At 33.9% G+C, this 13,731-nt stretch overlaps 1 protein-coding gene across 1 annotated transcript in view; it reads left to right on the top strand.

Moving 5' to 3' along the window:
- The window catches only part of TMEM30A (transmembrane protein 30A), a 38,651-nt gene extending 24,920 nt beyond the window's left edge, over nucleotides 1–13,731 (top strand). Inside the window, exons 3-7 of the mRNA XM_042939183.1 lie at nucleotides 1,500–1,607; nucleotides 6,365–6,452; nucleotides 7,583–7,726; nucleotides 8,392–8,598; nucleotides 11,051–13,731. Of these exons, the coding sequence (XP_042795117.1) occupies nucleotides 1,500–1,607; nucleotides 6,365–6,452; nucleotides 7,583–7,726; nucleotides 8,392–8,598; nucleotides 11,051–11,244 (741 nt within the window). The 3' untranslated portion in view covers nucleotides 11,245–13,731. The remainder of the gene's footprint in view (nucleotides 1–1,499; nucleotides 1,608–6,364; nucleotides 6,453–7,582; nucleotides 7,727–8,391; nucleotides 8,599–11,050) is intronic.

Raw genomic sequence — 13,731 nt, 5'->3', positions numbered from 1 at the left:
AAAAATTCTATTCTTTTTCACTGTGATGAAGAAAACTGTAAAGATAGGTGCATTAAGTTCTGCTTTTGTCAAAACAGACAGAATTAAGGAGATAAAACAGACTTGTAATGATTAGTAGTTTCAGTAGTTTCTGTCCCCATCCAAAAACACGTATTTCAGAGCTTCTCTTTCTGAAAAGTGCATTCTTTTGTGGGCTCTGTGTCCCTTCACAAGACCAAACTTTGAATTGGATTAACAGCCTTTTCAAAGTTATTTTGTCTTAGTATTCATTGAAAGGATTTCTTTTTCAGTTTATAAGTTGAATTTACTATACTGTTTCTTAGTTGAGATATTTTTAAGCATATTCTTTGTTTCTGTGATATTTTTGATAACCAAAAAAAAAGTTTTTATGTATATAAACATTTTCTCTATACAGAGTGGGAAAGTTTGCATAATTTGACATTTGAAAATCAAATTTTAAATAAATAATTGTGTATGTGAAAATAGCAAATCAAATAAAACATACTTGAAATGTTACTGAATTTTTTTTAATTGAGTTACTTTTGATTATAGATTATGGAGGTGGCAACCAGAAATGAGAAAATAGCTTACTGTTTCTGCTACCTCCTATATATAACCCTAAGTCATTCAAGATGGTTTTGTGGTACCTTCTCAACAATTGTAGTGTATATAGATTACCCTTCTTTCACAAGTTATTCCAATTGGCTCCTCCAGCTATATTAAAGTATTTTTTTTATTGTTACACATTGACTCATTATCTTAGATACTTTACTAATTGTTAATTTATTAATTACTTATATTACGTGTAGTATCTTGTTGAGAAATATATTATGTCTCAATTCAAGTTCAGAATTTACTTGGGCAATAAATAAAAGTTGACCATTGTCCCTTTGAAAAATTGACTCTGGGGGGCGCCTGGGTGACTCAGTCAGTTGAGTGTCCGACTTTGGCTCAGGTCATGATCTCATGGTTCATGGGTTCCAGCCCTGCGATGGGCTCTGTGCTGACAGTACGGAGCCTGGAGACTGCTTCGGATTCTGTGTCTCCCTCCATCTCTGCCTCTCCCCCTCTTGTGCTCTGTGTGTGTGTGTCTCTCTCAAAAATAAATAAACATTAAAAAAATTGTATAAGAAAAAAATGAAAAGTTGACTCTGGGTGAAAACCAATCTGAATTGTAAAAAATTTGAAGTTGAAAGTAGAGAATAGGCTAATAGGTTCCCTGAGGTATTTTTTTTTAATGCAGATAGTGCTTCTTTGAAGTCTTTAAGGATATTTTCAAAGTTTACTCTTCGAGTTTTGTACCATACCTTCTTTAACTTTGTTTACAATTTGTACTGCTTTAGATTGTTAAGGATTGGTAGGGTTCACTCTAGTGCTTATTTTAAGTTACCACAAATTCTCAACTAATATAGTCCAAATGACATAGCCTTTAAGTATGCATGAAACAAGTTTATACTTAATAGTTTCATATGAAAATTGTTTCCCTTCTCTTTCTCTAGGGTAATGTGTTTATGTATTATGGACTGTCTAATTTCTATCAAAACCATCGTCGTTATGTGAAATCTCGAGATGACAGTCAGCTAAATGGAGATGCTAGTGCTTTGCTTGTAAGTAAAATGATGAAATATGAAAATGTGATAGATGTAAATAAGAATGTGTAATAATTATTCAGTTACAAATGTTAAATTTAATAACGTTAGGATGAAATTAAAGTGTTACTTGTCATTTATACTTGTTTAGTGAGGGTTTTTAGTTAAAATTTTTTTTCGCCTGGAATTTGCACAGATTAATGATTTCTTACAATTTCTTACTACCTGCTTCTTTCTAGTAGTGTCATTGGATTTTTGCTTTATTAGTCTGTAATGGAATTTTGATGAGTCTAGTATTCTGGGTATATAATTGGTTCTTTTTTGAGTTTGTTCATTACTGTTATACTCGGTAAGAATGTATAAATAAACTACTTTTAGTTTCTGAGGTTATGTTTTAGAATTGAACATGTATGCTGTCTGTTTTTTAACTTGTGGTAAGCCTGAGTAGTAAAGTTCAAAGGATGGGTTACCGAAAAATTGTCTGAGAACCTTTTTGAAAATACAGATTCCAGACTTCTCCTAAGTGTAGTAAACCAGTCTCTGCAGGGGTGAAGCTCTAAAATATCTTTTTAACAAGCTTTCCTTCTGATGCCCAGCCTTATTTGGGCTAGAGGATCTTAGTTTCCTGACTGTTGTTCAACTTTTCATAGTGGTGGGTGGTGCCCAAGTATTTTATGTAATTGTTGCTAATGCAGCAAATCTTCAGAGTTCCAGAGCTATTGAGGATTTCTTAGAAACAGTGAATCTCAGGGTGCCTGGGTGGCTCAGTCGGTTGAGCATCGGACTTTGGCTCAGGTTATGATGTCACGGTTCATGGGTTTGAGCCCTGCGTCAGGCTCTGTGCTGACAGCTCGGAGCCTGGAGCCTGCTTTGGATTCTGTGTCTCCCTCTCTCTGTGCCCCCCCCCCCCCCGCGCCCTCCCCCCCCCCACGCTCTGTCTCTCAGAAAAAAATAAACATTGAAAAAAAAATTAAGAAAAAAAAGAAACAGTGAATCTCTTAGAATGCAATTTAAGACTATATTATAACCAGAATAGTCCTGTGACCGTATAGCTGCTCTAGGTTATCTTTACTGGTTTTATTGTTAGTCCCTGATGTTTGAGATCTTAAGAAATAGTGAATCTATTGAAAGGTTCTGGTTAAGTGTGCAATATTCTGCAATCCATGTGGGGTTAGGACTCAAATCCAGAGAAGATGGTGTCCTGTGAGACACACCAGGTTCCTAGTCCTTTCTGAATTTGTTGATTGGGATTATGAATTGGGTGTGTTCAGAGACCTAGAAAATGGGGGTTGATTTATAGTTTATAGTTTTTTTTAAATTTAGATACACCTTGTCTTTAGTGAGGGCAAAAGAAGTGGAGACTGATTCTTTTCTTACAGGCTTCAAGCAAAGCTTTTAGACTACACTAGGAAATGATGAATTTTTTTCTGTAAAGGGCCAGACAGTAAATATTTTGTGTTTTGTGGGTCTTACAGTCTCTTGATACAGCTACCCCCTTCTGCCACTGTAGAATGAAAGTAGCCATAGATAGTACTTACAATGAATGGGTGTAGTGTAGCTGTGTTCTAGTAAAATTTTATTTGTAAAAACAGGTGCTGGGCTGGATTTGTCCTGCAGTCTATCATTTATTGATCCCTGAGCTAGATCAAAATACATGATTTTAAAACCAGGTGGCTTTCAAAAATTTTAAAGATTTTAAGAGTGGACAGATTGAAGTCCAAGTTACTTAATATTATATGTAAAATCCTTCACAATCTGCTACCAACCTGCTATTCTAGCTTCATTGTTTCATACTCTTTTTTTAAAAAAATATAATCTATTGTCAAATTGGTTTCCATACAACAGCTGGTGCTCATCCCAACAAGTGCCTTCCTCCCTGCCCATCACCCACTTTCCCCTCTCCCCCACCCCCATCTACCCTTGGTTTGTTCTCAGTCCTTAAGAGTCTCTTATGGTTTGCCTCCCTCCCTCTCTAACTTTTTTTTTTTCCCGTCCCCTCCCCCATGGCCTTCTGTTACGTTTCTCAAGATCCACATATGAGTGAAAACATGCGGTATCTGTCTTTCTCTACCTGGCTTATTTCATTTAGCATAATACCCTCCAGTTCCATCCACCTTGCTGCAAATGGCCAGATTTCATTCTTTCTCATTGCCAAGTAGTATTCCATTGTATATATAAACCACATCTTCTTTATCCGTTCATCAGTTGATGGACATTTAGGCTCTTGTTGAAATTTGGCTATTGTTGAAAGTGCTGCTATAAACATTGGGGTACAAGTGCCCCTATGCATCAGCACTCCTGTATCGCTTGGGTAGATTCCTAGCAGTGCTATTGCTAGGCCATAGGGTAGCTCTATTTTTAATTTTTTGAGGAACCTGGTGCGGCCGCTCATACTCTGTCTTTAACGTACCTATGACCTGGCTGCCCTGGGCAATGTAAGCCGCTCCCTAACCATTCCTGGGACCAAGTAATCTGCCCCTTTTACATTTTATTTGCCTAGGATGCTGGTTTAACTCTTCCCCTGGAGGCCCTCTCATCTGGAGGCCTGCTATTGTCTTTAGTGCCCTTTGATACAAAATAACTTCTTTACATATTTAGTTCATTCATACCTTATCCCAAGTCACATCACACCTTGCTTAACAAACTCCCCATCATTCATTCCAAACTCTCTCCACATCATTTGTTCTGGCCCTACTTTGAGGTCATTTTCTACATAGTCACTATAGTGATCTTTTAAAAAAAAAAATGTAAATGCCACTTTCTGCTTAAAATTTTTCAGTGGTCTACTAGCACTTGGAGTAAATCTCAGGATGACCTGAACTATGCATAATTCTCCAGTGTCATCATGTCATTCTCCTTGTTCCCATTCTCTAACTAGATTTACCTTTTACCTTCTCAGAAATACACAGTTTTTTCTCAATGGCATGTATTATTCTCTGCTTAAAACCCTCTTCTGCCTGCTTCTCACATGCTTGTCTCCTATTCTTTAGGTCTTAACTTATATGATACCACCTCCAGAGCCAACTTTTCCTTATCATAGATTCCAAAGTAATTTATTTTGCCATCCCCCATAATCACTTGCACACTATTTTCATAACACTTAGTGTAATTTGTAATTATATATTTAGTTATTTGTCTTCTGTTTTCTCAGCTACACTGTAAGCTCATGAGGGCAAGGAGCATGACTTTCTTTAACCACCATATACCAAACACCTTGCCAGAGCTTAGCACATGGAAGACATTTAATAAATATATGTTGAACGAATATAGACACATATATTGACACCTTCATCATGACTCTTATTTCATATAATAATTGGTTGTGTATGGATCTATTTCCTCTGTTACACTGTGACTTTATTATTTAAAAAAATTTTTTCTGTTTCTAGCACCTTGCATGGTACATGATATATTAGGTACTCATTACATGGCTTTCTGAAGCCAGTTGCTGCAAAGTATCTAGCATTCAGTACCTGATGTATAGGTAGTAAATAATATTTTCCTTTCTTTTAAAACTTACTGAAGAATTTAGTGACTAGGATATATTTTCCCTTCTGAGAGTTTATTTATATTTAAAACTTTTATTTTTTGAAATCGCAGTGTTCATCAAAACATTCCAGTAGTCATAAGCCAGTTATATACTGTCTGTCTTCAAGGTCTCAGTGTACTAACTTTATAAATCTAGATGGCTTAGGGAACAGAAAGCTGAGAAGTCAGATATTAAAGAGACTTAATGAGATCCCTGCCACATGTTTCTTTAGCCTTTTTTTTCCATGCAGGCAGTTCTTTATCCAGTCTAGACACACAGAATGTTGGATACAAGCCAGTGTTGGTTGGTAATAGAATAGCCCTAAAAGGACTAACTAGGGTCTAGTTAATTTCCAATCAAGAATATCTTAGTCTGTTTTGTTTTGTTTTATTTTATTTTATTTTATTTTATTTTATTTTATTTTATTTTATTTTATTATTTATTTATTTTTAATTTTTTTATGTGTTTTGAGACATGGCTTACTGTAGCTTCGGAGTTTCAGAACAACCCGGACATATACCTAATCTCAGACTTGGTAGAATCTCTGGTTTAATCCTGCAACTGCTACATCTCCTTGAAATCTTCAGTGGGGACTAAGTCAAAACATTTTTGTTTTCCTAGTATCTGGATGCACAATTTAAAGAAGAGCGGTATATTCTAGGAATGAATCTACCTTAGCCCCCTTCCATCCCTCCCTCCTTCCCTCCTTCCTTCCTTTGACATAAGACCATGGGATTAACCTAGAATTATACAATTTGAGATTATCTAGTTGAACATGTTCATTTTGTGAGGCCCAGGGAAACCAAGGAACTTGCCCAAAGGCACATAGTAGTATATAGCTGGACCTAGAGTCTCCAGTCCACTTTTGGTTTAAGATTGACAACAGACTGCTTGTTAATTTTTCTTGCACAGAAAACTCCTTGTGGTATGATTTTTGTGTTGATATGAAAATTTTTAAAAAGTCAGTTTGATATATGCATGTATGACAAAATATATGCAAGGAAGGGTTACATTATAAAGTTAATACAATTATTACCTTTATGTAAGGTAATTATGTTAAGAAATAATTTGAGTATTTAAATGTGATGTTATTTATAGTCTTTACAATACAGATCTATTCTGTATGCATTGCAGGTGAGACACATGTAGGGATTGAATTTTTAATCAGTAATTAAACTATGGCTAGCTCATAGTTCTCCTGGAGGCCTGTGTAATAATTTTTTCTTCTTTTCCTTTCAAACATCAGAATCCCAGTAAAGAATGTGAGCCTTATCGAAGAAACGAAGACAAACCAATTGCTCCTTGTGGAGCTATTGCCAACAGCATGTTTAATGGTATGATATAGTTATAAACAAAAGATACGGATTATAAATATATATAATTACAAAACTTTGTATAATTTATTGATACTGATTTGGTAGTCTAGTAAACATGAATGAAATTGAAAAATTCAGCAACTTTAAAATAAATATATCAACTAGTTATTCAATGGAATGTCATAATGATTTGGGACTTTTTTGAGAATTCTTATACTTTAAGAATGAATTCTCTCCCTGGGAAGAAAGGAACGGAGACATTCTGCTAACTTTCACATTTCATATATGGGAAAATAAAAGCCAGGCTGCCTTTTCCACCAACTTCAAATATTTATACCATTACAAAGGAGCTATAGTTGATCTTTTAGGGCAGCACTGTCTGATACAAATATAATGTAAACCATCATTGTGAGACATGTATACATAATTTAAAATTTTATAATAAGCACATTAAAAAACACTAAATAGAAACAAGTAAAATTACTTTTACTAATATACTTTATTGAACCCAATATGCCCCAAATATTACTACCTTTTTACTGTATAAATTGTGTTCAGCATATAAAATATGAGTGAGATTTTATATTCTTTTTTTAATTTAAATTCAAGTTAAGGAGATACTTTATATTCTATTTTTTTGTACTGAGTTTTTAATTTCTGAAATGTATTGTTTCAAAAGTATAATAATATATTCTTACAAAACATATTCATTTGGACCAGCCATAATGTCAATGGCTCTGTAGCCATGTAGCTAGTGACTACCATATTGCACAGTGCAGGTAGAGAAATGGATAAGCCAGAAACTATTTAGGAGTGCATTTTTTAAAGAAAAGGAAGAGAAGCAAATTTACCCTGCAAATTATTTTATTTGGGTTAATACTAAAACATTTCGCCTTATCATATACCAGCTAGCCATATAGGAGAAGTGACCTATAACTATATTGAGGGAAGAGAAGTCCATCTAGGATTATAAAGTTACCATAGATAATTCACATATAAGTAGTCAAGAGCAAATATATGTCATATGCCTGCTTACCCTGTTATAACCCCTTTTGGGAGCAGATACCAGATCCTTATTTCTCAGAGTATAGTAGATGCTATGGATATTCAATAGATACTTAGCAACTTCTTCTTTTTTGTGTGTTTAGATACATTAGAATTGTTTCTGGTTGGCAATGAATCTCATCCTACACCTATTCCTTTGAAAAAGAAAGGTATTGCTTGGTGGACAGATAAAAATGTAAAATTCAGAAATCCCCCTGGAGGAGAAAGTCTAGAAGAACGATTTAAAGGTAAAATTTACTAATATTTCTTTCAAATATGATATAAGCAAGGAGTTTTAATGAAGTACCTAAAATTTTCTATCTTTAGAATCTTAAAAACTTTTATGCTTTTTTACAAACAGCAACTTTTCTTAACTTCATACCAAGTTAGGTAAAATATGTAGGATGTTCTAATGTACTGAAATTCTAAAGGAAATGTGCATGTACATTTAATCTTGAATTTTTCTGGTATTTTCTTATAAGCATTTCAGCCATTGTCTTTACAAATTGCAGGCAAGTTTCTTTTAAACAAGACCCAATTTTTTATTATAATTATAAATTTAAATTTAGTTTTGATTCTGTACCTCCTAAATTTTGCAATGTAATGTTTTTTACCATTATATCTTTGCATTAAATCATCTGCTTTTTGGTATGTACCTCATAGCATACTTTTAGTATTTTCATAATGGAGATAGCCATCAAATCTTTGTAATTACTTGTTATTACATGAGGAATTGGTTTGCCTCTAGATTTCAAGACTTTCTTGGAATGTGCATATATTTATACCTTTGAAAATAGGAAAAATATTCAGATTGTGTCTTGCATATCTTTGTTTTATTTGAGTGTGAATTTTCAGTGAAACTCCTAATAGAATTGAATATTTTGTCCCCTCACCCTTCTCTTCTTTTTTTAAGATACAACAAAGCCAGTAAACTGGGTTAAACCAGTGTACATGCTGGATTCTGAACCAGATAATAATGGGTTCATAAATGAGGATTTTATTGTTTGGATGCGAACTGCAGCATTACCTACTTTTCGTAAGTTATATCGTCTAATAGAGCGGAAAAGTGATTTACATCCAACATTGCCAGCTGGACGATACTATTTGAATATCACATACAGTATCCTTTTTTGGCCATGTGCACAGATTCATAGAATTTGAAAAGAGAAAGAGTATAGTTTAGTCTTATCTCATTTATGTGACATGCTATTCTGTGTTTTAGTTTTGATCTCATTTTTGTAAGAATATGTGTGTATACATATGAGAGGGTATCTTTTCACTTATATCTTCTAGAAGTCTTAAACTTTTATAAACTTTGTACTAGGATTCAGGCATATTATTTGATAAAATTATTTAAGATGCTGGTGGTAGATTTATTAATATGCTAGATATTTCTACAATGGAAATTGTAAATGAGCTTAATGCAAAGGCCAGTGAACACAACTGATGCTAAATTAGCATTCAGCTTATTTAGATATATGTATCTATATATACTTTTATATATTCTTTAGATATTAAGAATCAGTGAATGTTAGTTCACATCAACATAATTGTTTGTAACTATTATGTTCATAGTACCAAAACACTTTTATCATTAGCTGTATTATTTTACGTTAATAATTCAGGTGTACTTTTCAGTGCTGATAAATATAATTTATTTCATTCTGATTATATGTCAACATTGTACCAAGTACTGTTCATGCATTATTTTATTTTATTTAAAGCATTATGAGATGGGTATCATCATCTCCATGTACGTAGCCACGTATATAGGAACATAGAGCATTTAAGTAACTTACCCAAGGTTATGCAGATAATAAGTAGAAGAGTTGGGGTTCCTAATCAAGCCATTGACTCCAAAGGCCATGACTTTACCATCTGCCACTACTACAGGCCGCATCCCTAGATAGTTCACTCAAGTAATCAGACCAAGCCATAGCCATATTGGCGTGGTTACAAAGTCTTCCTTAGCTGACAATAATTGGACACTACCCTTTATTCTAAACAAAGTCCTTACATCTTTTAATCTGTAGCCCATTGCTTACATATATCATGAATGAAAATTTTCTCAAATATTAGCATTTGAATGTTTGCTAATGCTTCGCATTTTTGATTTTTCATAATCCAAATGAGCTATTAAAACTAGTTTTAGTTTTATAATGTATTAGTGAATGGTTAATAGACCTAATTTCAAAACAAATGTCTTCTTGGATCCTTAGCCTCTTAATTTTGCACCTGAGTATGCAACTGAATATGACCTGATAATGACAGACTAAAAGTAGCCACGTTTTGGAAACGAGGCCCACATAGGAGCAATTATCCTGAGGCTAGTGCCAGAGTAGAAGGCAGCTCTGTTACAGCATCCAGAAGATCTAGTAAGGAGTAAGGGCAGATACCACCCTGTAGCCTAGAGCATAATTTAGGGAAGTCTTTGGAGTACTTAGTACTTTGTCTTAGTTAAGGGACTATTTGCATCCAAGGCACTGAGAAGAGAAATCAAAGAACTTAGGCTCTCAAAGACTGACGAGACAGGAATTTGGGTCTGCGAAGCATCAAGGGTAATTATAAAAATGAGGTATCAAGTGGGAACCAGACACCAGAATTAAGATAGAAGCCCATTTTGGGGGGTTGGGATACAGAGAGGCTAGCATGAGTGATTTGATAGTTTGTCTCCCAGAGTGTTATATTAGTTAGAACTCTTATTATAATCACTCCTGCTTCAGGTTTAGGGTTGATTTAAGAAACTGGCAGAGTCTGCCATTTGGAGTAATAGGGCACTTCCGTAGGGATGGGAAATTGCAGAGAGAAACAAATGGGGCCTAAACTTGATTCAAAAGATGTCTTTGAAAAGGTTGTAAACCTTTCACATAGGGATTTAGTTCTGTGTTCTCTGTTCTAATTCTTGCCAAAATCTTAGAATTGGTCCATGTAGATAGCTCATCGAATATACTGGTGTCCCATTTCTTAAATCTCTTTAACACTTCACCCTTCATTTCTACTCTCTTTCAGCCATCACCTCTGCATCACACTATGAGTTTTGTCATTGCTCCAAATCAACAAGTTAAAACTTCAATATCATACTCTTTGACCTTGTGCTCTGAGTCCTCTTATATTCTCATAATTACTCTTTTATTACACATGCTCTTTGAGCTCACAGAGACCTCCAACCTCTTCATTCTTCCTTTTTCTTCTGGTCTGTCAGTCTTCTCTTCCTCTGTTGGTTTTATTGCTGTTCATCTGAAATATTTTTTTCACATTACATTTCTTTGTGGTCTTTTGCCCCTTCTGTGTAATGAGAGTAAAAGTACCTGAGAAGCCATTTAACCCTTAAATTCAGTTGTTTTTGCTTGTAAACTATATTGGTTTTCACTACTAATGTTTAACTTGCTAAATCAGTGCTTCAAGGTAATAGTCATGTAATTATTTTGTGGTTCGGAAAATGTGAGTAAGGTGCCTGTGTATCATAGAATTATACCAGTGAATTACAAGCAATTAAATGCCAAATTTTTTTTAAGTTGTGTTTTAAAGATCAAGTAACTAGACATGGAAAAGCCTTCCTATACATTCTTCAGATTACCCTGTACACTCTTTTGATGGACGAAAACGGATGATCTTGAGCACTATTTCATGGATGGGAGGAAAAAATCCATTTTTGGGGATTGCTTACATCACTATTGGATCCATCTCCTTCCTTCTAGGAGTTGTACTACTAGTAATCAATCATAAATATAGAAACAGTAGTAATACTGCTGACATTACCATTTAATTTTATATTCTGAAAACAGATTTACTGCATGTGCATCAAGGCCAGTCCTATTCAACCTAGCTTTCGAATGCTGATGTCTGGTTAGTATGTCATTTTTGAAGTTGGCACATAACTTTGGTTTTTTTAAAAAAAAACAGTTTTTGTCCTTTGCTTCTTCCTTATGGATGTCTTCTGGAACTATATGACGGGTATGAAACAAATTAACTATATAGATCATATCAACACCGTAACTGCTGAAATGGCATTCTAATGTTTGCTTTTTGTTGGGTCAGGCCATATGATGCATAGTCTCTTTTATGTGAAATGCATCTATTGCTTAAATATTTATGCTGTGTTGATAATATTATATTGACATGTGATGCTGTATATGTGTGCCTGTTGTGTGAAGAAAGGGATTACAAGATGTATGAATATAACACCTTGCTAACCTTGCAGGATTCAGAGTTACAAAAAAGATCTAAATCTAAATAAAACACTTCATCATTTTCATGTGTCATGTGTAAAGGCTTAAAGTGCCATCTTTGTTGAGGTTGTTCAAGTATTCCATTTATCCAGTACAGTTCTTTGTCAAGTATAGCTTTGATTTCAAAGGACATGCTTACCTTGTCTAGCATAGGAATTAATGGTCATGTCTGAAGAGGTCAGATGGGTCTCAGGTGGGAGAATTTAAAATTCCTTTTTCCATTTGATTAAGATGTTGCAGTCAGGAACCCCAACTCACTTGATATGTTTTTACATGTGATCATTTCCCTTGAAGCTTATACTTCATAAGGGACAAAAGAATATAGGTGAGATGGGAAAATTTCTTGGCAGACCTTCATCTTCTGCCAGATGTAAGTGTTCAGAGGAAACTGTTTTCATTCTTGTGGTATTTAACATTCAGAAATTTGCTTCAGCATTGGAAATACCTCAGGCTGTTTTTATTTTGCAGGTAAGTTTTGATTTAAGTACTAATGTTGTATTGTAGAAAATTTAGAAAACAGTGACTTTCATATTTCATTCAATTTTTGCATATAGGTCAAATATAGAGATGTATGCACATTCTCTTTGGTTAAGGTACCAATTATTTTGGTTGGTTTTTCCTAAGACACTTAAAAAATAAATTCTTTAAATTTCCTAATTAAATTCTGGAGATTTTGCAGTATGCACATGATAAATTATAATATATATGGTTGAAGTTACTTTATTTTCTATTAACTGGAATTATTTTAATATTCCTTATTGAATAAATGCTGTAATTTGTTTGCTATGGAACTTACTCTTGAATGTAAACTTACTTTTTCAACATGCATGAAAATGTATGTCTTAATCAGAGGTGGCTTAATTGCATAGAAATGGCTTTTCTTTTTTAACTAAAATAACTCCTATATTTGTATAGAAGAATGGCTGTTTATTCAGAGTTTGTGATGATTTTGTTCAGTTATATTTTAAATCAAAAGGTCTGGGTAATGTATCAATTTTGATTAATATATGTTTTTTTTTTTTAAAAAAAACAACAAAAAATAATGTAATGGTTAATAGAAATGTGCCACACTTCTTAAGTTTTGTATAACATGAAATTTAGTTAAAAGAACTTGTAATTCATAATTACTTTTAACTGGTAGAATAGCACTTGCATGAGGTACTTAATGTATGATTATCCTGAAATTTCTGAGTGCATAGGGTATTCTTTGTCTAAAAATATTCTTTGTCTTGTCAGTCCTTCAGAATATTGTTATTTATTCTGACCATTGACCCTCTTTCACATGGCAATTTATTTTCTGGGACACATCACTGGGAGAGAAGGTTTTTGCCAGTCTTCCCAGATTGAGTTTGTTTTGTTCAAGGAGGACTGCCGTCCTGCGTCTCTTTTTCTAATTAGGGGACCAAAGGTGCCACGAAAGAAAAGTTGAAGACCCTTCCAACACTTTCTCATCTGGGGTGAAGACAGAATCTTAAGATATATTTGGAGTTTTATCTATTTACAAGTTCATCGATGGCCTAATTTCCTTCCTGTCTCCTGCCGTTTGAGCACTAAGGGATTCCTGTTACTAATTATGAAGAATGTGGAACATTCATATGGCCTCTGCGAAGCCTGGTGGGAAGGAAAAACATTTCTTTTTTTATGGGGCTTATGCTCATCTTTTGGAAATATTAATGTCATATTCAACTTTTAGAGAATCATACTGCATTTTATTGCATTCAGGTTAAGTAGAAGGCATTGAAGAATGCATTGACTTACAGGAAGTATTTTGATATATGAAATTTCCCAATTGAAGGAATTATTTAATATGTAAAAGCTAAGAAGTTTCATTGAAATCATAAGGCAGTTAAAAATGAATTGGTAAAAATAATTGTACTACCAAATGGAGAATTATTCAACCAAGAGGAGAGTCAAGTGAATATTTTTTGTTTATTGGTTAGTATCAGTTTGTTTGTAACCTTGATTATATTTAAAGATAATGTTCTGTTAGTATGTTCTGTATTAATAAAAATGAACAAAATTAA

This window comes from Panthera leo, chromosome B2 (genome assembly GCF_018350215.1).
Source record: "Panthera leo isolate Ple1 chromosome B2, P.leo_Ple1_pat1.1, whole genome shotgun sequence".
Taxonomy (NCBI): Eukaryota; Metazoa; Chordata; class Mammalia; order Carnivora; family Felidae; genus Panthera; species Panthera leo.
Note: the sequence above shows the minus strand (reverse complement) of the source record. Positions and strands in the feature narration are given on the sequence as shown.